At 35.2% G+C, this 27,498-nt stretch overlaps 1 protein-coding gene across 1 annotated transcript in view; it reads left to right on the forward strand.

Annotated features, from left to right (window-relative positions):
- Positions 1 to 27,123, forward strand: part of LOC105152086 (uncharacterized) — a 43,920-nt gene extending 16,797 nt beyond the window's left edge. The window contains exons 2-4 of the mRNA XM_011066154.2: positions 14,814 to 14,986; positions 23,810 to 24,013; positions 24,709 to 27,123. Of these exons, the coding sequence (XP_011064456.1) occupies positions 14,814 to 14,986; positions 23,810 to 24,013; positions 24,709 to 25,371 (1,040 nt within the window). The 3' untranslated portion in view covers positions 25,372 to 27,123. The remainder of the gene's footprint in view (positions 1 to 14,813; positions 14,987 to 23,809; positions 24,014 to 24,708) is intronic.
- The last annotated feature ends 375 nt before the right edge of the window (positions 27,124 to 27,498 follow it).

Here is a 27,498-nt window from a genome sequence, read left to right on the forward strand (position 1 = left end):
TCACGCGACGACGGGGGTATAATATCGCCCAGCAAATGACACGCCATGGGGTAGCAAATAGCAATCCGTGGCTAGTAGTTAGGGTAGTGTAAGACTACGCGCCGAGGTCCGACACGCAATTTCTCCTTTTTAAGCCAGACATAGTCGGTCGCTCGAAAACATTCGTAATGCAGTGCACGCGGAATCATACAATATTGACTTTCCGCACTCGGTTCGTGCATTACGCTAATAATAATTGGGATAGGCCATACAATGTCGCTCGCGTTGATATTTAAATTTATCTATATGGATCGGGGCAAATACAGATATACAATTCATTTCTTTCTTCTTCTATGGTTTTGTGATACTGAAGCCACACAAAAAAATAAAGCGTAAGCAATAAGCGAATCGGCCAATCACAGCAGAGAGCTACTTTACATTTTTTATTGTGATTGGTCGAGTCTCCTTTGAATTTTTTTATTGCTTTACGTTCTTTTACATGTTTTTATCTTCAAAAGGCTAGTTTAAAGCGGTATTCACAATAGAGCAGTAAGCTTTAAGCCTTAAGAAATTGACCAATCATAGTCAATTATTCTTCTTATATATTCGATTATGATTGATCAATTTCTTATGGCTTAAGACATACTATTCTGTTATAAACATCGCATAATCTTCAATGTAAATAACGTTTTGTAAATAATAAAAATTCCGAAGGAGCGTGTTAAATGAAAGCATTAAACCGAGTTCAGACTCTGAAAGGAAATGATGACTGTTCTCGCATAAATATCTAACTTTTTTTACACCTTCGAGCACGATCTTTAAGGCAATTTTAGTTTTTGAAGAACTGTCTAAGAGCGCTATATTTTTTCGCCTCCGTATAATCTTTCTAATTGACACGTTAAATAAACACGACAGGTAATTAGTTTGCAAGCGATAGAGGGGAGAGCGCGAAATAAAAAAGGTGCCGCCGCGAAATAAACACAAACTCGCAATTATATCTCGCGTCGCAGAAACAAGTTCAGGACTCGTGGACGCGTGGGATTTAAATGCGGGTATTTATTACCGGCTGGTTAAATTCCCAGTATTTACCGGGAATTAAGAGATACGCCGGCCGGCGCGGCCATATATTTCCCGCTTGTCGCCACACGTATGCGCGCGTGTTCCAGTGCCGTTTGCTCTCCCGTTGCCAAGTTTTTCGACACCTTCGAAAAGCCCTATCAAGCGGAACGATCGCGTCTAATCGTATTTATGATTAGATCTTACTCACAAATTGAATGGCTAACTATTCATGATTTAATTACGACAATCAATGTAGCTTTTCTGCGCGCGTAGAGGACTTCAATCGCTTCTTAAAATTACTCTCCATAAATATTTCATTTCTCCGCTATGAACACGGCATTAAAATTACGTTAATTCAATAACAATTGCATGGTATTCATGCATAGTTTATATACATTCATGTACATTATATACATTCATGTAATTATTTTATTGTACAATTTTGTTAGTTATATAGTAATACCAATCATGCTATAGATAGAAGTTCTTTGAATATACAGAACGAACGTAATTTATAAAAAACTGAAGAGGAAAAAAACTATGAATACGAAGGAGGATATGGAATATCAATTAACATATAACTTATTTACATGTTGGATATATGCACACATTCCATTACCAAATTTAGTTCAATTATATTATTTGAAAGCCACATTTAAGACCTCCAAATAGACTGACGTTACAAAATTAATATCAATATACTTCTCAAAATTACGTATAGAGTAAATTACGTAGAGTACATAATTTTAGAGCTGTCTGCTACTTGCAAAACTGAAATGCAGCTTTTACGACAACAGCAGTAAACGCTAATGATCACACGTCATGTTATAATGTCTAAAAAGATTGTGAAGTAATTTTGACAATCGCTTCTTCTCTGTGTGAATCAAGTTTAAATAAAATGTTTAAACAAATTCACCTAAATTATGAGACTTAAATCATATCAACGTAATTTGCAAATGATTAATGAATATTTTCGATAAATCATACATTCAAAATTATCGAAATATTCGTTTATGTATAAAACAAGAATAATTGAATGTTCTATGCTTTTGCATTACGAAAGTACATCTCATTGATGAGAATTGATCCACCTCATCGTGATCTAAAGCCAATAAAGCCTTCCGATTCACTTCCGTTTGTCCCTTCCCGTCGATCAGAAAACCAGCCAGCCAGCCCAGTCAGCCAACCAGGACCCACCCTTGATGTCAGTTATACATGACTAAGAATCGCACGAGAAGATGTATTAACATATAATTAACCGGCCTGATTGTAGATCTTATCAGAAAAGCCGCTTTATCGATCGATACGCCGTCTACTCATATTATGAGAAGAAACTTCTTTTTTATGTAGTTTGTTCTCGATGGTCTCTTCATTTTCGTCCTTTTCTTTATGTTCACGGCTTGTCATCAAAACTCACACGGTTGCGATGTGTTCCACAGTCATGTGTCGTTGACCAGAGCTACTGTGATCCAGTTTTGCGGGCCACATGAATGTCCACGAGATCTGGACGATCCAATAACACATGAATCCAAGCGCAACCAGAGAGTCAAAACGGACACTGTCCTTTTGAGAATGATAATTCCAGACAGTTAAGTCTGATCGTTGACTCGGATAAAAATAAACAAGCTGTATACAGTCAGACATTATCGGACGTCGTCCACCTTAATTTATAACTGCATTGATTATATTTGATCACGCGTATAATTAAATCCACGTTACGTAACGTGGCAAAGATTCCTTGGGACTCATTTCCATCAACCCTTTTCGGCGTTCACCCGCCGGTTCCCGTCTCATCTTAATTAGGTCCTCGCTCTTCGCATAATCAAGACGATCATTTGCATAGATTTGCAAACAGGATTTAATATCTCAGACTTTTGCCGCAGGATTAATGCGTGTCACACTACAATTACGCAAGTTGAGGTAAACCCGAGAGAGAGATATAGACATGTTTTTTCTATTGAAAAATTCGAAAGTTGTAAGATAAACATTATCTATCAATTATAGTTCTGTATCTTAGTTTATCAAAGAAGCAAATCCAATAACAGTATTTTACAATACATCATCAAAATAAAAATTGTATCAGTCTCTGCAAAAAGTGACTGGAATTAGAAATTTATACTTAAAAATGAATGTTATAAATAAAGTAGTTTAATAAAAAAAAATCAATATTTATATTTAGCAATACAAATTTTTATAATTTAAATGAAAATTTTTTTATCTTAATTATTTTTTAAGACATCTCTATCATCTTATTATACTTTTTTTTATTAAATTGCTCTAAAACTTTTTGTATTACTATCAAATACTTATATAAAAAATACAGAAAAATCTAGAAACTTTTATATATTTTCATTTTGTTCAAAACAAAGAATAAAGTAGGAGATGGAGAATTGGATCACAAAGCGAATTGTATTAATGAAAATTTTGAGACACTTAAGTCAGCGACACACGATATTTGTTTTTGTGCTAGATTGCTAGCTGGATTAGAATCTTGCCACCTATTGGCTGCGGTGCTATCAGTGCCCGATTGTCGAATATGTATCAAGTATCATTTTGACCCATACGTCCCAAAATTCATCGTTTGCCCCACTTTATCTTCACCATTCCTGCAAAACAGTAATCGTTAAAAAACAACATTCCCTTTCTCTACCATCTTCCAAGCAAGTGGATCTTCATTTCGCACATCGCGAGTCAGGTATGAAGTTAGGAGTCGTTCTTGGAGCAAGTCGAAAGCCTCCTTTTCCCTCCACGCGGTTCTCGGCAGGCAGGGGAAAGAGGAGAATGTAACCGGGCGTCAGGAGGATTGATGGCGTCTAGATGCAAATGCAGTCGGTCTGGCACGCAAGCAACGTATCCACCTACCGACGCCTTATGCCAGTTAACGCCTTACAGCTTAATAATCTTGTTCTCTCTCCTTCTCTCTCTCCCTCTTCTTCGCCATCCGTGTCCTTTATCACACTCGCGCGCTCTCGCGCGCCAGACTAAATTACTTTATTAACCCCCTTTTCCCGGGATCATTCTCCCAACCCTCCCGATCTCAAAGGACTAAAACGACCGGTCGGTCCTCACGCAGAAGCTATCCTGCACTTTGTTAAACACTGGTGTTATTAAATTTGTAATTAACATTTTGAGAAGTCACGAATATGCTTAATAAATAATTTATTTATATGATAATGTAAAAAATAATGAGTCTTAATAATGAACTGCGCTCGGTAAACAATGATAATAATTTAAAATTTTGTCTAAGAAGTATCGTATCCATTAAGGGCGTAATAATAAAATTAAATAATAGATGATAAAAAGCTGTTGTACAATTCTTATTAAAAAGCTGTTATATAATTTTTATATTAGATTCATTTCAAGAAATGAATGCTAAAATAATGTTACAAATTCATGATGTAACAGACTATTATTAAGTTTGTTCAATGTTTTACTTATATTTATTAAATTAAAAAATCTTAATCAATGTTGGCAGTTTCTATATTCGAAGGAGAAATATAATATATAGTAGCAATTATAAAAGTGACAACTATTTTACTATGTAAAAGATGTAATTTATTGTTTTACAGAGATTGTTTTTTAATGCCTCCGAATAACCACGTAAAAACTGATCAAAATCCATAAAATATATGTGAATCTGTCCTTGTAAGAAAAATTTTGGAACAAACGTTACAATTGTAGACGCAAATGTTGAGCATTTGGCGCTCGCGTGTTGCCCCGGTCCTCTAGTATAGGGTTAATCGCACTTTAAAGGGGCGAGATGCAGACGCAAAGTTCAGCTGACCCGAAATGGGTATCGTCGGCGTGTTACCTTCTCACCTGGAAACTGGTGTTGCTTGCCAGGTAGGAGGCGGCAGTCTCTTGGGTGCCAGGATGTCGTTCCTAACGCTAATGACGTCGTTGACTCTCACTTAACAAGAGACTACCCTCTAAATGGAGGCTTGCGTCCTGGAAGCGGCCCGGCGGCGCTCACCAAGCCGGTGATTACGAAACTTGGATTCACTTCTGAATTGCATTCGTCGTGTAAGTGCCGTGTACGGGGTCCGTTTTGCGTTCACGTTACACTATCTTGTCACGACCATAAATGAACGATTAATCAACTATCAAGTTTACACAGTCCGCATTTTTGTTATCAAGAATAATAAAATATGTAAATATCATAAGAAGATGAGCATATTGATGACATTAGAAATTCTCAATGATATACAATTAGGATGACAAAGAAATTATCAGATATCGTTTGTCATAGCTATTCCAGTATTGATACGTTTGAACATATGTTTAAATAAAATCGACACGCCACCGTTTACCTGTATTATTACGTTTATGTTGAAAATTGATGCCGCTTTGCAACGTTACGCTATGCTACGCAATGGAACATAACACAACGCAACAAAAGGTACGCGAATTGCCAACCATTTATGCCAGGACGAGGCTACGATGGCACATGATGCACAAAGGTGCTAGCTGGGACGACCTAGGTGTAATTTCAATTTAATTGCATGTTATTTCGGCCGTATATAGGTGTATGCGTATACGCGCGTAAGGTAGGGCAAGAACTTATTAAACATCTTCGGGCTGCACTTCGCTGCCTCACTGACGAGCTCACTCGTTTCGCCTTGTCTAGTTCTTGCGAGATCAGGAAGGATCATGAAAGGCGAGGATGATGTTCCTTTTAGAGATCTCAATTTTCTCACGGTGGTACATCAGAACCTGATGATGACCGAATAATTAATTCCGTACAGAATTTTTCTCTTCAGGATTTCACTGAATTTTCAAACTTGAATCTTCCATCTGACTTTTCGAAGTTTGATGCGAGTTTTGCAAAATGTGTATATATGTTTATCTATGATAGCGAATTAACCTTTAGAATCATTCTATTAATGATATATAAAGAAAGTGAAGAGGTTATAGAATAATATTACTGTGATCAAAAAGTATCCGAATTTTATTTTTTAAAAATTACGGGAAAACTAAATCAAATCCGTTTGCTTTGCTAAGTTGGTACATACACTTTATTTTGAATACGTCCGTGAACGAAATTTCCTTTGTAACGCAAAATTTCAAACAAATTCTTGCTCGATACAAATCGCCGCGCATAAAAATCTTCACTGACGTAAACAACTGTTATTCTCAAACGGTTTGAAGGAACACCATGATTTTTTAACCAAATGTGAAGGACATGTGTACCAAGTTCCTTAGCAAAGCAAACGGATTTGATTTACAGTTTTCCCGCAATTAAAAAAAGAAATAAAGTTCGGGTACTGTTTGATCACAGTAGTATTTTATTTTATTGAAATAACTCAGTAGAGATATTAATGTGACATAACTACTTTTGGTACAAGTTCCAATTATTAAGTGATTCCAATTATAAGTATAGAAGTTTTTCTACCTATGGATAAATAGGAAACTTCTACCTGTAGAGACTGTACAAAAAGAAGAAGTAATTTACAAAAAACTGAAGAGGGAAATATGTAGGTTGTAGTTATAGAATAGAAAGAAGGATGTAGAATATATATACTATCAATTCGTGCGTGTAATATAACTTTATATGTTGGATACACATATTTTATTACCAAATTTAGTTCAATTACATCATGTGAAAGTAATATTCAAGGTTTTCAGGCTAGACAGAAGTTACAAAATATATACCGACATACTTTTCAAAATTACGTAAAGAGTATATATGTATCTGTAAAACTGTCCGTTATTTGCAAAACTGAAATGCAATTTACGACATGTTAAACATTAATGATCAGTGCATCCCATTAACATCTAAGAAGACTGTGAAGAAGTAAAATAATCACTCCGCCAAAATGCAGCATAAATTATATAAGATATCGTGGTATTCAGCACCTTATTTATTCCATAACCGTCTTCTTTCCTTTATATAGTATATGTTGAATTGCATACCTTACTTAAATTGCACACCTTCTTAAAATAGAAGACTTTGGTACAAAAATAGGTTCACTCTGATTTGGAAAGTCCACCTTATTGAAGAAGAATATGAATTCATATAATTAAAATAATCTTACAAATGAGATAGACTATATTAATTATTACCTATGAGATCCATTTTCGCTCTCAGCCTTTCCAGTCGTTGTTTCTGATCGAACTCTTCCGGTAAAGGATTATCGCTCTTCGTGGCTGGTGAAGAACCAGTTCCGCCGATATCTACGACATGCACACTCATATACATGCATTTTCTCTCTTGCTCTTCTCCCTCTCCCCCTCTCTCTCTCTCTTTTCTTCTTCTCTCTTTCATTCTTTCGTCTCTCGTGCATTTCCCTCGCTCATTTTCCCAGCAAGTAAGACGTCCGCATAAAGGAGAGTTGCCACGAAGGGTCGCGTGCGTCGTTAGAGACCAGTAACGTATCATCATGCGATTACACCGCGCTAAAAACGTGCCACGTCAACGCGTATTAAACGCACACAGCCGCAAGCGATCGCGCACACCGACATGAAATCATCTATAAAAACGCCTCGTTCGCCAGCAAATTGATTGCGGCCCCGACGGTCCAGAATTTCGCGCGATCTTCGCCAACCATGCCGGATGATGATGCTCTTCGTCATTGATCATGCTGGCCGCACCTCGAGAGAGAAAATGTTTCAGTCTTGTTAATCCACATCCACGGAGCGTTTATTAAGTCTTGTCAATACTTTCCCGTTATTGTAAATGAGTACTTATCGAAAAAATTCAATCAATTTAAATAATTAAAAGTCAAAATTATTTCCAGTGACAGAGTCAAGAAGAGTATAACTAACAAAATAATCAACAGTCGCACGTAAATAATTTACTCATTCAGAACTGATGTGATTGGAAATGATCGAATAGCTTTTCTTTATTTTAAACTATAATTTTTCTAATTTTTCTTTATTTTATTAGAAAATTTCAATTGACACAGAATCAAAATTTACATGTTGATTGCATCTTAATAATTCTTAAAGTAAAACAATTTTTTAAGAACTTGATAATTTGTGTTGAGAACGTTCGAGTATTTTGTAATAATCAAATTTATGTGATAATTCAATAATTCATAAATTAAATAAATATTAGTAGTATAATACAAATATAATAATATATTTATGCTCTTTCTTTTCATATTTTTTTATAATATTATAATAATATAAATTAATAATACAAATATAATAATATAAATTTCTGATGTTGTTTTAACATCATACAAGCCTAGAAAATATTTGTTTACATATTAGATGCAAGTATAATATTAGTTTGATCGATGTGTCGATAATTAGTGCTCGGAGGATGCTTCTACAGTACGCTTTCAATTTGAATCGACTTAATTATACACGACATAAATCGCTGGTGTTGTAAATCGTTAAACGGCTTATTAGCTATTCAGCCGAGTATTAAAGGCATATTTTAAAAAGCAGTGGAGTCGCGACATTGAAAGTAAAAGAATGGATAGACTACGGCGTAAACAGAGTGGAACGCCCGAGAAAACGGCCGCTAATTGGATCACTATCATTGGAATCGCAAACAAGAATCATGTTTGAGGAAGTATATGTCATTTATTAAATTGGCGGTCAGAAGTAGTGTCATTTATTAAAATGATGTTACGTCATTAATGTATTTATTGCGTTTATTAATAAAAAACCAAATATGCATTATATATGTTAGGCTAAATATTACGAAATCATTGTTTTATTAAATTAATTATTTTAATAAAGCATAGGTGATTTTTATACCGATTTAAAATTCTATAATATTTTAACGCGTTTCAAACATTTTAACTGTTGTACAGATCTGACGTAAACTATTTGTTTAACAGCATCTAAAGTTTAAAAAGTAAATTTACACTGTGGAGTAAAGTGTTTTAATTATATGACGGAGTTCTTTAAATAATAACGATTAAATTGAGTTTGATTTATTTTAATAACAGACTACAAGATTTCTCAAGAAATCAGTTGCTGTTCTTGCTGAATGCAGTTATTGAACTTTTTTATTACTTTATTTTTACATAAAATATGTAGAGAGAGAGAAGGGGGGAGGGAAGGAGGGAGGCAAGCTAATTTAGCGTAACAATAAGAACGCGAACCAAAATGCTTCATGAATCATAGATTTTAAGGATACAAGAATTATATCAACATAACATAAGAAACTATATAAAAAAAAGAATAATATAAAATGTAATAATTTCAGATTGAAAGAATCTTAAGAGGACAGAGAAAGAGAACACTCTCGAGGTTTCGATATCTGACCTAAATTCAAAACACGATTGACATTATTCCGAAATACAGAAAAACACAGCAACAGCATGGAATCTTTTTATCGTGATTAGATATGCATTCGGTAAACATTTCAGATTTTGTTTACATTCTTATGAGGAATTAAAAAAACAAAATTTTTATTAAAAAAAAGAGTTTATACGAAGAACAAGATTTACAGTTTTAAGATGTTAAGAAGTTAAGTTACATACATTTATAATAATAATATACGAAGATATTAAACAATAACATAAAACATTAAAATAACTGATAATCTCTATCAAACTTTTTCTTATTGAAAAGTCTCTAAAATTTAGAGTATAAATTTATAAATACAATAATATAAGTGATACAAATATAATTTCTTCAGAAATTTGTATAATCATCAGAAAAAAAAGTTATAAAGGTCCATATGTACGATATGTACATGATTTTTATAAAGATCATCTTTCAAATTCAATACACGGGTAATTTTGTCTAGTCTCCCGTTGCTATAATCACGAAATGTTAGATAGTGTAATCATAAGTTAGACGATAACCTCCGATAGAATTAATTTGCGTAGCTTGATTTTTTATCGTACGATGAACGTTGCGGATTGACCTCGACGAAATCACGTGGATATAACTCGCGCACACGTTTTCTTTCCTTCTTGACGTTTGCACAATTCGGTCGAAAATGTATTTACGCGGTTGCACTTGAGGCCGTCTGTAGTCTCGACCGGCCAGGCACGAGAGTTATTATCGGGCACGGTTATCAAAGTTGATAGATGATAGCGGGCGGCGGCGCGCTAAATAATTTATGAGGGAACGAGTTAAACAATTTTCACGTCCGGTTTGATCGGCGGATCGTGTCGTCTTAATCTATTTTCGTTGCGTTCGCCTCGCAGCAGAATTGTGCATTTCCTCCTTAACGAGGGAAGCGGCTGTCTCTCGGCGTAACGCACTCGGCGCATAATGAACCTGACACGATGATAATGAGTCGACTAATTTCATGATATGAGCGAGACGCGCTTCGGCTCAACGATGGATCTTCTGCTCATGATCGGGAGAGAATTTTTACATAATTACATCTTTCCTCTTTTGCATAATTACACAACTTGACGCAATGAGAAACGTCCGAAATTATACATAAATCTGCTATCATCCGGTTTTGTAAACAGAAATGAATCAAGCTTTAAAAAACACACATTGAAATACGTTTCGTTGCTTTATATAATTTACCTCTTGTCTCATAACATCGAAATTGTGCGTGTACTTCAAATCGCATTTAATTGGGATTATTAATTACTGCCGCTTCATTCCATTATGAAATTTGGCGCAAGTGAGCGCAGCGATTGGCTCGGCATTGACACGATAAAGGTATCATCGTTCGTGACGATCTCTCAACCTGCCGTTGCACCAGAGCGCTTATTATGGATTATAGATTATCAATAATGAACGAGATGCGGAGCGGACGAGATGGCTCGCGAATAAATAGCATCTAATTACGCTGATTAATGCCCAACCCCCGCGATTTTTCATCAGCTTCGACCACTTCAACGACAATCTTGAATCGATTCGCAAACAGTGCCTAATATCTACCATCGGTAAATCTTAATTAACAAGCTCTTCGAAATAAACGTTGATCGAAATAAAATGCGACGTCAATGACTTTTATCTCTTGATCCTGCATTTTATATGTTGATACTTTTAGTCCTCCAGTTGGTCTTTTACTTTAGTTCGCAATATCCGCGTGTCTTTATCGCGCAAAAATGTCGTTCTGGAATTCATAATAAATAATAACGATTTAATTTCTATATGTAACAAATGGTTTTGCTAAAATATAAAAATTTAGTTAGACACAGCTCTACAAATAATTATATTGGACAATCAAACTGGTTGCTGAAATGTCAAAATTATTTGCAGTATTAGGCTTTTTATTTCCCGCACTGAACTGCTTTTTTTACCCAAATTATGGAACGTATTCATTTTCCATTTCATTTCTGTTCTAAAAATATTCGCAGGAGTCCCAGAAAATTTACATCACAACTTTTATGTCACAACATAGATACACAATTCTGAATTCTTATTCATAAAAGAGAATCTTTTTATAATCTATAAAAATTATAATGAAATCGAAAATATCCACTAGATATTTTGATTTCATTTTATTAAAATACAATTGAGAAACTCAATAAAGCCGCGCCTTTTTTTTCTATCTTGTATGGTTTTTTATTTACGAGAAATAGAACATCACTGCATCCATCTAGCGATTATGCCGTATATTACTTGAAATATGCGATTCTTTTCAAATAGAACCTATCGAAAGAAAGACTTCTTTCGGAGTAACTTCGATTTCATTTTATAAGAAGTCAAAAGATATACTTCCATGATATCCTTTTTGAATTATTAGAAAGAAATTCTTTTTGAGTTATAACGATCATCTGTATTATTTGGGAAGTAAAATTTGACACTATAAAAATATTTTTTTTTTTTATTTGTAACTATAAATATCCCGTTTAATTTTCTATCTATTTAGAAACTATTCCTAGAATCCCCAAATTATGAAACGTTTAGATATGGAGTAAAATATGAAATTATACAAATATAAAATCTTTTACATTGCGAACATAGTCAATATCGAAATTCTGCAATCACGAAGTTGAAGATTCCCCCATGAAGCGAGATCCTTCGTACTGCAATTGAGCATTTATTTCCATCTCCGTTTTACTCCGCATGAGATTAAGATAACCCGTGGAAGGAGGATTGCTGGCATCGCCTAGTCAATCATAATTCCCGATCTTTTATTCAATTCCGGCCATTAGCATGCATACACGCGGCATGGAACCGCCGATCCTCATCGGAGATATCGCCATTGGGGGATAGCGGATTGTCCTCGTAAAATCACTGGAATTCTATGTTTATTCAATACGCCGGGATGCCGAGATGCCTCGGAGTATGCCAGCGTGCCGCTTATCTCGCGCGTGCCCGGATAGGATGAGAAAGCGATTTTTGGTACGGGTCTCCGCTGCGAATCGCGCGTGGTTATTGCTCCTTGGACGTCTCGCTCTCCTGGAACCGACGCCATTTTAATCAATACCAAAGGGATTTTGCGCAATATCAGTGGTATCGTCGAATCGTTCTTCTCTGGTTGATGATGATGAATTAAACACAAACTTTTTCAATTAACATTTTAATAACTGCTTTGCGTTACAGTTTTTTCTCATATTTTATATTATACATTGATTCTTTTTATCATTTTTTAACTTTAATTATATTTGATCTTTTTAATTAATTTTTTTTTCAACTTCATATATTTTTATGTTTGTGTAACTTGTTTCCTTTTTTTCCGTATTAGCTTACGTGTTTAAGGCCACTTTGTAAGAACTCGATTCACTCGACGCCCGACGAGATGTTTACCTTGCGCCGCGGTTACAAATGGCGCGAAATTAAGATAAATTCGCGATCGTCCGCCATCGACGTCGTCCACCATTTTCGTGTCGCACGAACATAATAATTCCCGTCGAAAGTATACAGTACTTAATTCGATATCGATATCGATCACGCGCGAGATAGGCTGCCGCAAATTATAACGTTCTGCTGGCTGCCCGGATGCAGCGATCCGCCGATCGTTCGCCAAACTCCAACCTTTGAGAAAAAGGTAAATTATTGCTCGCATGATCATAGCTCTCTTAAAATAATTAACAATAACAAGCGATAACAAAGCAGCCTTTCTGTTCTTATATGGAATAAAATAAATTGAGTTTTGAGGCTATCAAATCGACAGTTCGTGACACTCGACAGTGTTAAGAGTGTCGAGTGAGATTTGCAGATTTTTATAGCGATTATTAACATGATTGAGAGATTAAACTCTCGAGCCGAGTATTAAATCCGCAAAATCGACCCTCTCAAAAGTTCCTTCTTTTTATCTGTAAAATCTACGCCGGCGCGGCGATGTGTGCTCACCGAGAGAGCGATTCTGGAATTACGTAGGTACAAACTCGCGTTAAGAATTGTTACGTTGTTAGATTATGTCTAACAATGATGATTGCCGCTATAATCTCTCGCCGTTACTCGCGTCACGCTCGGCTTGACACCACCACGAACAAAAGGACCGATACAGCTTGCCAAGTGTGCGTGCGCGCGAATTCATCGATTTACATCGGCAAAGTGGCGAGCACGAAAGCGAGTGCCGCGACCGCGCCGGTGCAGCTGCTCGATCGGAGGAGAAGATTGAAGAGGAGTGCACACTTTACTACATGGTTAACTTCATTATCGGAACGCGCGCGTCGGCCGTTACAACTACGGGCCGCATTATTGCTCGGCGGTTAGCGTAACTACTGCATTTGTTTTCGCTGCGAGACATGCACTTACATGATCCCGCCGCGCAGCAACAATAGCGCGCGCCGATTAAGTAATTGCGGGTGTTCAGCCTATGTCGCCGTTATCGTTTACTCTCTCGGCTCTTCTGTTCCTAGGCGTGCAGCGCAGCGCGCCACGGACCTTTAGATCCCTAATCTCCGAGTCATCGAATCCCGGGGACCTCTGTTCGTTCAACCTCTTTCTCGGGTCATTACATTTTCGTTCTTCAGAAGTTTCGCAGCATCAAACTTCTTGACTCCTTGAGATACCTTGGAGAGTGATTTGAATGCTTCAAGTCCGAAAACTTCGATATTGATTTATGAAGCTGGAAATTCCTGGATAACTAACATCCCAGAGATAGCGTCAAGTCATTAAAAATAAATGACTATATATTTATAAAGATAATTTTTATAAAGATTTTTATAAAAGATAACTCTTTTAGTGAGAAAATGTAGTAGACAGAAAGATGGCTAACAAACGATAGATTTTGTTGCTAGAAATCTTAAAGCCTTGTCCATATAAAGACTAAAAAACGACTAATTTTGGACATATTTTAGTCATTTCTAAGATTTTTTTACTTTTAATTATCTTGTTAGAAGTCAGGAAGGTAGAGTGGTAGGAGAAGTCTCGCGGGACACCCCCGCGACATATATGTATATACATATATGTACATTATATGTAAGATATCTATAGCCTGTTATACACATAACCTGTATATAATTATATTTAAGAGATTAGTACACAGCTCCGCGAGATGAGCTTTTCGTAAGAAGAAAACGCCCAGGAATCCTATAAAAAAAATCGAATTGGCGAATTTTCTTTTGGAGATTCCCATACATTTTCGGAATGTGCTTTTTGAGCCTCTAAATGTATTTATATCGTGATCACATTTTATAACGTGTTATAAAATTTTAAAATGCGATGCTATAACTACATATAATAATCTCTTGGCAATAAAACTGGATTGAATTAATTATTGTTTTCAATTTTTACACTACATAATATATAATAATTACATATAATCGTTATATAGGTATATAATTATTATGTTTGATTTAGAACTATATTATTTTTATATCAAGTAACATGATTACATAATAAATAATTGTTTTACCTATTGTGTAAACATCTGTATTTATATAGAAATTTTATGTTTTTTGGGTTGGTTTATCTCTTTCTGAATATGAACATATTCTTCTTTTCAGGTTGCGACGGAGAATCGGATGAGGGCGGCAACAAGAGGCGAAGAAGCAGGACTAACTTTAACAGTTGGCAGTTGGAAGAATTGGAGCGAGCCTTCCTGTCGAGTCATTATCCTGATGTCTTTATGCGAGAAGCACTGGCTGTGAGACTCGAACTAAAAGAGAGCCGCGTGGCAGTAAGTTTTTTTTACTTATTTTGTTGTACATATCGCCGCATTCTTCAATTATATGTAAAGGAAATCAAAATAAGGAAGCTGACATTAGGAGCCTTTGATTCATAAATAAATGAAAAGTATATATAAGTTAATTAGAAAATCTTAGACATTTCGATTAACCACTACGTTTCAACATTCTATATCGACACGACTAATTTTATTCAATTCAACCGATTTACTTCGAAATGGAGTATGAACGTAATCAACTTAGCTAGATTAAACTTTAACAAGATTTCCAATTTAGTTATAAAAGTGCTTAATATTTTTGTATACGGATGAGAAATAAAATTTCAAAATAATATTGAATTATTTGCGGAATGTAATTCGAATATAATATAAAAAGAAGATAAAAACGGAGGAAGTTAAGGAGATAAGTAAAATGAAGAGATGCTTCGGTGTCGAAGAAGGGAACGGATGTATGCGCTATTTGCGGGGCCTAACATGCGTCTAAGCGAATAAATATAAATATCCGCTTGAAAGACCTAAGGGTAACCGTATGTCCGACCGGCCGTGAAATTGGGAGTTCACCCTTTGCGGTCCTGTCGAAGGATTCGACTGGACTATATTCGACGAACGCAGGCGTGAACTGTCCGAATACCGGAAGAAGGTGGGCCACATCGAAAAGATTTAATGCCATTTCGCGGAGCCTTAATGACATGTGTCTACACATTGCGATTATAGATTCTTATAAAAGATCTGTGATAAGATTTTATTTTACATACGTTATCCACTTTTATCCTATGTTATTATACCAAGATTTTATTTCCGTGAAAAATTAATCGTGCGTTTAGAATTTGTTAATTTGTTAGTGTTGCACATTTATAATCAAAATGTGCTTTTTTATGTTAAATACTATAAAGACCATTTTAGACGATATCGCGTTATATTTCTGGGTAGAATTCTGTTTGTTTCATATGTTGCATACTTTTTACATATTGCGCTCTTTTAAATTTTAAAAATAACACAACTCAAGAAACGTGAGTTTTGTGTATTATCATGAATGAGTTAAGTAAATATTATCTTATCAATCATCTAAAGTTTATTAATTTATTGTTATAAAAAAGTCATTAAAAAATGGTAATTTAAAAAGATCATTATGATTAAAAAAGGCTGATAACAAAGATGGTTTAAAAATGATTAAAATTGTCGCAATTTAAAAAATGGTTTTTAAATATTGTGAGACGAAAATGACAAAAAACACATTTCATCATGTTAAGAATATATTTTTTTACCGATATCATTTGATTAGTCAATAAGTCAAGTTGAAAAATAGTTTTTTCTTTTTTCTGCAAAGTTTATTTTTTTTTAGTTGTATCACTTTTGAAATAAACGTACATATACGAGTAGTACGTATTAATTAATTTATATATATTCTGATTCTTTCCTGCGTTATATGGCACATAAATTTATAAATAGAGCTTTATCTCGAATTCTGATAGGAATTATAAACCTTCTGAAGTGGACTTAAGTTTTTGAAAACACAAACCTTAAACATTTGTTAAATAATTAAAAAAGTAAAAAGAAGGAAATTTATTCTTACGAAAACATTATTGAAGAACAATGACATCCCTACTGAAAAAAATCACGTCATATAGTTGGATGACGTATGCAATTGAAACATGTAAATCCTAACGGATTGTTTCAAATCAGTATGTGATTTTAAAATTACGTATTTTGAAAAATCACATGATGATAATATGTTCTTTCTTCTTCTATTTCTATCTTTTTCTATTTCAATTTTTTAAAATTTGATAACTATACATCACATATAACATCACATAATGAATGAAATTATTTATAATATCATGTGATTTTTCAAATTACATCATTTTAAAAAATCACATATTGATTTGGGACAATCCGTTACCTGATTTACTTGTTTTAATTACACGATTTCATCATGTAACGTTGTGACATGATTTTTTTCAGCAGAGATCCTATCGACGCTGATGTTATTTAAATGGACAATCGCTGAACGGATAAATCCGCGTCGATTTTGTACCCTTGAGTAGATCTCCGAAGGTAACGGACCAGATGGACTAACTACCCCCTCGAGACGAAGCTGGTAGGCCAAAGGCCGAACCGAAGCCAGAACTAACCCCCGGTTGTCTGTCGACCCTCGAAAATCTGATCCTGAAGTCATTTTAAATTCGTGTCTATCGCCTCGTCGATCTTTGATAGTACACTGAATAAATCTGCGTGAATATGCCATGAGTCGGACCAAATTCGAAGCGATTCAAAGTTTGAGATTAATGTTCTAATGTGTGCGTCGGAGCAAAAAGTGGCAAACAGTATATGTAAGAACGTAAAAGTTCTTCTTCATGACTTTCGTTCTACTTCTGCCTTTCGTTCTACTGCTTCTCTCTATATCTATATTTTATCTCATTATTCATGAATCTTAGATTTTTTTTCATTTTTTTATGTTATGTCTTCTTATTTAGTTTTCATTTCTCTGGTCAGGTTTTGTAGTAATTATATATTGCCAATAAAATCTACTAATTAATGGACTCTCAGAATTCAAACAATGAATTATAACTATAGCAAGAGTGTGAGAGTAAATAGGTATCGCAGTAATCAATCTGCTATGATTAAAAATATGAAGTATTTAAAATTTATTATTACACGTATGACGCAAAAATCGATCGGATGTTTCGGTTAATTTTCAGCTATTATTAGCCATATCGTACTAACAAAAAAGAAATCGTTTAAACACTCATACTCAAATTAGAATAAATTTTTTAAATATAATTAATGTCTCTTCTAAATCCGTATTTGAATGGTGCGACCATTTATTACGATTTTGAACTGCGATGAGTTAAAGTGAGACAGGTATGAAATAAACTATATTTGTCTCATTTCAATTTATTACACCAGTGTACACCAGTTCAGAACTTGGAGTGGAAAAAACAAACCTCATGTATTATAGTTCTTAGACTGAATAAACGCATCAACATGCGATCGAAAATAAACACATGAAAAAAAATCGATTATTTTTGGCTCGTATGTCACCTGTCACCTGATACGGTCTACAATGGCAGTAGTGGATGAGAGTGTAAGAGTAAGAAATTGACCAATCACAGTCGATTATTCTTCTCACATTCGACTGTGATTAGTCAATTTCTTACTCTGACAGTCTCATCCACTACTGCTCTATACATAGATCGCGCATGAGATTAAAGTTTGCCTGATATAAAAGTTTTACAGTTCATATGAGTAGTACTCAGCAGACCCAAAATTATTAGAACATACGATATTGAGTTGTAAAACTAAAATTGAAAGCTTTAGAAAATAATTTATAATATTTGGAGTTTGAAGTAATTCACGTGAATACTTAGCAAAGATTTAGAATACAGAGCTGTAATTGTCTTCAGTGAGTGTTTGATTTTGGAAGAGAATGGCGGAAGAGATGGCGCTGTAATATGTCAGATAGGGACAAATGTACGCATTTGAGTGAGACAGAACGAATGTAAAAAAATTAAATAGTTAAAAAATCTGTATTAAATTCGGTTGTTGTTCCAGCATCTCCTTAACATATCATGAATATTAATTTAATGAAAGAATATGCTGTAATAGTTTGCTTACAAATTGTGTCAGTGATTGTTACATATTTTGTGTTATTTTTTTTTACATATAATATTTGATTATTTGCTAACATATTCATCTTATGTTAAATTAACACAAAAATTTGAATAGACTGTTTAGAACAGGTTTAAGTTAATGTTAAACTTAACACAAATTGCGTAAAATCTCAAGTTGTATAACGCATTCAAATTATTGTTATTATTAATAGTTTTTTTGATGAAATATATTTGCGAGAGTGTTCATAGATTTGAATGCGGATCAATAAACCTTGATCGATTGTCGATCGCATTTATCTAGTTGTTGCGATATTCTGGAGAAGATGCGTCTGCAGTAGGACGTTCACAGGGGTTATCATACACAGTGATCGATGTTATCTAATCTGAGAGTTATTCCCTGTCGTGGGGAAGCACCATCGAAAGGACGCACCGGCTGTGTGACATCATGTCACATTGTGTCACCGCTCGGCCGGGTTATCGTCTCCGTCATCGTGCCGCTCCAGCAAAATCTGATCCAATCCCTCGTCCATGATCGAAGGAGAGATCCGAGAAGCACTCCGGGATCAATATTTCCCGACGCGGGTATTACGATCTCGCGTTATCACGGCGTGGTCCCCGTTTCGCGTTTATTACGCCCGCGAAATTCGTATGCGCGAGACCGGTCGTAAATAACATCGGGGACACCATGCGTTTTGATTTATCGTGAAAGAGCTCGTGAGCACGACAATCGCTATTATCAAGGCGCTATTTGCATCCACGACGAGCTCTCGCAGCTCGATCCACGGCTGGTGAAACGGCGAGCTTGTAAAATGTTGAACCGATCGTATTTGTCATGGGTATATCCAGAGGGAGAGTTTGAGAGATTCGAATTCTCTCGAAATTTTTTTATTTATTTTTTAATTTTTAATTATAAAAAAATACAACTTTACTTTTGATTCTCCTTATAGAGATTTTTTTAGTTTTGAAAGAAAACGATTAATTATTTATTCTGAGAAAGGCATTGTTATTTAGTACGTACAATATTCAAAATAAATAATTTCTAGTATTAAATTAGAGCCAGTATCAAATTAGATTTCTGTAAAAGTTTTCTTTATCTTATTTATCATTCCTCCTTTTCTTTTTATTTAATTTTAGAATATCGCCACTATGTTATCTCTCTACAGAAGAACTGTGTTTACTACTGAGTTTACTACTTTTATATGGGAATTCGAATCTGCACACTGTACAGCACATAGAACAATTTTGCAAACACGGTCGATATGTAATATATATAAAAATAATAGGAATAAATTGGATAACTGAGAGTCAAACGCGGTAATTGGAGCACAATTTGTTTATTATATGCATTGTTTATTCTGTGTAAAAATGTCCTCACATAAAAATTTTGACGGATGACTATAGTTACCCTTACAATGAACTTGCTTAGCAATTATAGTCTCTTAAATATGTAGCGAGTGTTCGGCGTTTAGATGACTATTCGTAGTTATCCTTAATAGCAAAAGGAATAATAATACTTGGTAATGTTTTTCATACAGGAGGTCCTTCTATGTATTTTCTCAATTAAAAAAAATTTCTTTTTCATAGGAAAATTATCATGAATATTTTATATGTAATAATGATAATATTTACTTTCGAAAGATCATTATATCTTTTAAGTTTATATGAATTTAGTAATTTTTACATATAGAAAATTATGGATAAATGGGATAAAATGGGAAATTTCCTTTTCATTTTATAAGTTTGTCATGTATTAAAAAAAAATTTAAGAAAATTTTGGACTTTCTAGTATAAAAGCTTAAAGTTTTCCCTATAAAATATTATAGTTTTTTTTTTAATATTCCTGAGATTTTTTGTTACTGATTGTGAGTTATTGCAGATTAAATGAAAGAAGTACTTTTATTGTTTATAACTCCATTAAAAATAATCGTACTGTAATTAAAAAATAGAGTTAAAAGCTTTGTTCTATCGAATGATATAATTGCCAAATTTTTTTAAAGACATGTATACATGAAATGAATGATCTTTTTTGTGCTAACGCCGTTTTTTTCCATTCAAGATTAGGAATGAGAAGAAGATATTGTAAGCTTGAAAAAAATATTTGAAAAACATTTCATTAGCGTAAAGATTTCTGTTTATGTAATACAACAGAATAAGAACTCCCCTCGAAGAAAGTTCTGGATACGTCCATCATGTCTGCTAACCATGTGATTATTCTACGATTTTATATGTATATTACGAGTTATTGTTTATAGATTGTTATTATATATAGATTTGCGATTAGCAGTGGAGCTTAGTTTATAAAATCGTTTTTTTTTTAATAGAGAGAGAGAGATAATGCAATTAATTAGAGAATATTTGAAACAATGTGATACAATTATTTGACTTCTTTCTGCACATATTTACTTCTTGCATTTTTCTAACTCATTTTGTATAAAGTACCAACCATTTAAGTGCTTCCCATTATGATAAGAACAAGAAGTCCATAAAGCGAAGGGTTAATTACAGTATACAACAATTTAATCGGTCAAATGACAGCGTTTTATCGGCGTGGTGTAGAAAACATCGTTTATTAATTGACGGAAACATAATTACATTAGAATGCATTATCTTTCCCGACAAACTTCATATGAACGATTATGGTTATCGGCGACGACGTCGCTTCTTCGAGTTTTTGCTGCCATAAAGATACGCTTTATGCATGTCAATGCATGTTGTGTGCTTACAATGTAAGTATCTCCTCACATGCTGCACAAGAGAAGAAAAACTGTTTTAGTCTGACGAAACATGAGATCAGTCTCTCTTAGGATAGAAATAACTTGTTAAATCGCTATCGGTCGTTGATAATTCCTGACGAATAGCCGCACTAATGCCTGACTCGTATTTCCCACGTATCGTGTTAATGTAATGTGTTACAGCTGTGCCTGATTCTGAACTGAGACAGGCAGGACGCCTCGTGAAGTTTGCGGTTAAGATTTTGGAGCGATTCCTCAACGAATTCGGGAACGATCTTTTCTATCAGCGGGAAATTTATTGAACGCCATTTCCATCTATAATTTTAGAATTTTCAATATTGAATCTGTTTTTGAAAAGTTTTTTGCTTTTGATTGTGTTTTCAAAATAAAATCTATGGTATTCTTTTTTATTAAATTTTTCTCTTCTAATTGGAAGTAAAGTTACGATGGTTTAATAAAAAAATTTCTTTGATACTCGATGGTATCATGGATTACCATTTTTCTGCAGATTATGGTATTAAATAATGAAATAAGTAATGAAAATTAGGGCTGCCAGCTTAGAGTTATCGACATAAAATGCAACGACACTCAGATATTATCGGACTGAAAATTATTTTATTAGCTGTAGTAGGAATTTAACCCTGTAAGAATCGTGCAGCTGAGCTATGTCGATTAGATGTATGCACCGCCAAAGATCCTTTACGTTGATTTTTAAGGATATTAAAAAAAAGTGTTAATTTTTTAGAATATATATATTTATATAATAATAATTAAATTTTATTTTATTTGTATATGTATAGGATGAGTCATAAGTATGTTTTAAAACTTCATGAGAGTGTTCCTGGATAAAAAGGAAGAACAAATATTCCTATTAATATTAGAATATTAGAATATTAGATCGTAAATGCTTTGTTGTTGAAACAATAGACACAAATATTTAGTATAAGTACTTATGACCCACCTTATCACATATCTGTCAAAACAAGTAAATAATAAAACATAAATATTTAAAAAATATTTACAAAATAATTTGAAGAATATGATTTAAGCTTAACACATCTCGAATACAGAAATCGACAACACGTAGATCAAATTTTTAAATATTACTTATTTTTTTAAGATTAAACACAGACTCGCGCTGAAAATCATAAAGCTAGAAAATTAAATAGCGTAAGCGCGTGCGATGGATTCTAAATAGACCCGTCGAAGTAATCGAATTAATTACGATCGCCTGAAGTTTAATCGCGAATAACGAGGACTCGCGGATAGCGACGGGAAGTAGAGACAAACGAGCGCTTTGGGCTCGTTTGGGGGTTCGTAAAGTATCTCGGAGTCGAAGAAAGTTTCGTAAAGCTACGTGACGCGAGAAAGGTGTTTCAGGGAGCCGCGAGGGGATCTATTGATCTTCGGCTCGCGTGAGTTCAGCGCCGCTCGCCGGCAGGGCGGTACAACTAATGTCTTCATCTTTCCCCTCACAGCCACCCCCTCGCCACCTCTCTCCCGCCCTGCGAGAGAGAGAGAGAGAGAGAGAGAGAGAGAGAGAGAGAGAGAGAGAGAAAGCTAGCCCCTCGCTACCCTTCGGTCGCGTCGTGGCTCACGCTAACCCTAAATCGTCGTTCATGCCACGAGCGTTCACGCGAGCAAAGGGTTGTCGTCCTCAATGAATCAGGACACCCGAGAGGGTCGTTGGTCCTTCGTTCTGAGACAGGAGCCTTCCTGTAATTTCGGAACTTAATGCATCCGCCCTTCGTGTCGCTTCTGATAGTGCCTTGGCGAAGGCGGTGCTGTGATTTAAGCAACTCGCAGAGAAATTTCGCGTGGAACGTGGAGGGCGATAGAAGGAAAGATCCGGGGGGGAAGGAATCCGTAAATTTACGCGACACCGCAAACGCCCGTTACAATTCAAGACCTACAGGGAACAACGCTTAGCTTTCATCGGTGTCAATTGACGCGAACTTGTGGCCGATTTAATCTTCTTTCAGTAGAAGTAGATAGACAATGAGTGGAATCGTGGTCAAAACTGACCAACGTTGGCAAGATTAGAGAAAGCTCGTCCCTCGAGTCACTTTCCTCATAAAGAGACTTAATTTTTAATAAACAGTTATTGACATATTATAAATATGAATTGAATATTGCAATCTTGGTTTGGGAGTATCTTGGTTTTTCATTTTAAATTGTTTATAATATTTTAGGATACCTAATATCATTATTATAATGATATTAAGTACTTCCTAATAATTGATAATTAATTTAATTATTATTTCAGTTTCAGTTTATGATTGTATTTCAAATTTCAAATTTAACTGATAGTAATCAGTGCGCGGTTTAAATAACTGGAAGATATAAGAATACACTGTGTGTATTTTGTATTTACACGTAAATATTATTAGACCTCAAGATCTAGTCTTGACTGTATTTGGCTTTCTTTATTTATTTGAATTTTTTTAACTCTAGTCGACCAATTGTCATTGCAGGTATGGTTCCAAAATCGAAGGGCAAAGTGGCGGAAGAAAGAACATACGAAGAAGGGCCCTGGTAGGCCGGCGCATAATGCTCATCCGCAAAGCTGCAGTGGCGAACCAATCCCACCCGAGGAACTAAGACGGAAAGAGCGTGAAAGGCGACAGAAGAAGTTGCTGAAAGCTCTCGAGAGACAACAGCGGAAGCTCGCTGCGAAAGTAAGCCCCAAACTTAAATATTCTCTCTCAATCTAAAAATTTTAAAATGCTTATGTTACCGTATATTAATACCTTCTCATCAACACATTAATTTTTTTTTAAAGAAAAAGAATTTTTGACTTTGCTTATCAAAATAATTATACTTCATGATTACCGAAACTGTATATTTTTTAAGGGGATACTGGAATGACGATAACGGCTTTACAGATTGGGAAATTTTTTTACAGAATTAAAATACATATAAATAGAAAGTCCGAGTATGTCGATTTTACAGGAAAATCGCATAAAAAATGAAAAAATTCACTTTTGGCTCGTATTCCAGAAAGCACAAAGTCATTTAAAAGACTAAAAAATAACTATATGTTATAAATATATCTTTTGAGAGAATATACAGTCGATGAAAAGGTGACTAAAAGGCGACAGATGTAATAACATGTAATTTTACAGTAAAAATGATTATGCATTACATATAAATTTCAGAAACGCTTTTACAATGCACTTTTACCTTCTGTAACGTAAACATTTATTGTTTCTATATGTATTTATAATATCACTGTACATACGCATTTAGCACAAACTAATCAAACCACATTTTGATATAATGGCTTTATTTCTAAATGCCGATTGTATCTACGCAAGTTATATAATTAAACAGTAGTTTTGTAACATGGGTTTCTTCATTTTCTTAACTTCAGGGCATAACAGTGGATTTATCGACATTGCGTGCCGAGTGGGAATCTCGTAGCGAGGCGACATCGGGTCGTAGTTCTGCGAGCGGTCCTTTGAGCAATTCGTTCGGCCAACTGGGTCTGAGCAATGACAGTAATAACATATCCGCGTCCGGTAACGACGCTAACGAAGAGATCGACGTGGTCGGTGGATTGGATTCCTGTAGCGAGAGCGACAGTGAGCGGGTGGACTCGGCGGCCGACGGCTCCGTGGACGGCGAATGTTTCCCGGCGCTCAACAGTAACGCGAGCGAGATCAGTGAGCCTCGGAAAAACCCTCCGCAGAATCCGCCGATGGAGCACCTGAACCACCAACCCGGTATCCACCACTGGGGCTTAAGCTTGCTAGAACGACGACGCGAGCTGGTGGGAATCGGAGCTGGACGTCCACCGACTGGTAATGGCGCTAGGAATCTAATCAGACAGGTCGCTAGTGAGGAAGAAGTCCAAAGCGGCAGCATCGATCTCTCGGTAAAGGGTAGGGAGGAGAGAAAGAGGCTGAATCCGTTCTCCATCGATAGTCTATTGGGGAACAATCGGACTAGTGCGGCATCGGATCGTAGGCCGGCAACGCCGACGTCGCCGACCTCTCCCATTTCATCAGCTTGCACATCGCCATCTACGACGTAGTGAATAGGAGCGTGGAGAGATGCCGAGGTGCGTCAGATTAAAAATTGACGAGCAGAAGAACGCGATCAAAGAGATGAGGTAACTCCTCGTCGAGATTACCAGTGACGGTGAAGTGACCATGTCGGATGAATGAAGACTGAAGCGTGCAAAGCGGAACTGGTACTCCTGGTCATGAAATTGCGTGGAAGAATCAGCTACGGTAACATTCCCATTTCTACCAGAGTTCGCTTTGATTGAAATCGCTAGGTTTATGAATAATCCTCGCGTACTTATAAACATTCTCACGTCCATCGATGAACGCGCGTCTAGATTCTTGATATCCTGAGATCTCTGAGAGTATGCATATGAATTTAAAGTCGAAGATAATCGAAGAAAGGAAGAAAAAATTTAAGTATAGGCAAATTGAGTATTAAAGGGATGGAAAATTCAGGTTACAGTCGATCACAAGTACATGTAGATCGCAATAAATTACGCATATAATTCTCTTTGGATCTAGAAGGATTTTAGGATCTAAATTTCGTGCTATCGGTATGGACCGGCAAGACTTATATCAGTTCGACATATCGAATGCATGCGTGACCGTTGTAGATCGAGTGCGTTTGATTTTGTCCATTGTGTCTCCTTTCAAAGAACAAATGGAAAAATGTGCAATAAACGCGGACTTTGCTCGCTAGGCGGCTTGTCCGTTTTGATGTAAGGCAAAAGCGAGAAAGAGAAAGAAAGCGAAAAATAGAATGTGCATGTGTGGGAATAAAAGAGAAAAAGAGAGAAAGAGAATTAGAGAGTGAAAATGAGTGTGTGTGTGTATATGTGTTGTGTGTTTGTGAGTGTGTTTGTGCATATACGCGTGTATTTAATGTAAATAGTGCGAAGGAGGTCCGTTTTATTTAATTTTTCAGTAGTCGATACTACCCCAGTGTTCGTCGATCGCGGATATTATTTAAAGCAATAGGGCGGGGGTTCTCAACTTATTATACACTTGCGATCGGTTCGATAAAAATTACCAGAGCAAGCACTCGTTAATGCTTAGAGTTCTAGATAATCAGAGAGGCGACATTGAAGGGATAACCTGATGTCTATCTAAAGAGTATGATTTAATTGATAATCATAGTAAGAAAACAATATTCCAATAAGCAAGAAACAAATTGGAACATCGCAGCAACATTGCAGTGACGTTGTAATGTTGCTGTAATGTTGCTGGAATATTCCAAAATATTTCTTGTTTATTAGGATGGTCATCACTTTGATCATATAATTTAGTTAACCAATCAATATCCATATTGGAACAAAAGGGCCAAGACAACCTAATTTAATTAACTCAACCTGTCACCCTCTAATAATTTACAACTCTAATTAATACGAGTTAAATTCTTATAGGGGAGATAGACTGGTCAAATCGAATAACTTTTTTCAACGTTTTATTTGTAGTAACGCAGTTACAAAAATCAATGATATCGATTAATTTGACAAAGAGATTAAAATAAATGACGATAAAACGAAGATAAAACACTATTGAGGACCTCTGCGATAGGAATTTGTTTGACGTTGTATATAAACTTTAAAGAACCCCTAAACGAGCGTGAGTACGTCACAGTTCAAAGATTTGTTCTCCCATCCCTGTAAGCAAGGTTGATCTACAAGCTCGGTTTATAGTTAGGGGTGATTAAGAGTTGCCATACGATGATCCGGGATATGCGAAAAATCAGTACCTATCATATATCCATTAAAAATATATTAATTTATTCTCCCGACTATGCTGGCGTTTAGTCATTGCATCCCTTCACACGTCATCCTATCCTCGTTCCTTTTTATTTGAAGAAAGCAACGTGACAGGATACGAAACGGCCAAGGCAGCGTAAGTATAAAACTAAATTAATTTGAGCTTATTATTAAGAACTTTTCTCATTGAAAAATATCTTCTTACAAAACATATTTCTTCAAGTCTTTTAATTGAATGGAATAATTTATGACAAATCAATCAATTCAGTTAAACTGATTTAACCCAATAAATTAGAATATTAATATAATTAGTATCAAATTAGATCAAATCTTATTAACACTTTTGCTCTGATCGTTGAAATTTATTATTAGTTGGAAATTAAAACGACAAGATATGACACATCCAAT

The sequence above is a fragment of the Acromyrmex echinatior genome, chromosome 17 (assembly GCF_024713525.1).
Source record: "Acromyrmex echinatior isolate Ae372 chromosome 17, ASM2471352v2, whole genome shotgun sequence".
Taxonomy (NCBI): Eukaryota; Metazoa; Arthropoda; class Insecta; order Hymenoptera; family Formicidae; genus Acromyrmex; species Acromyrmex echinatior.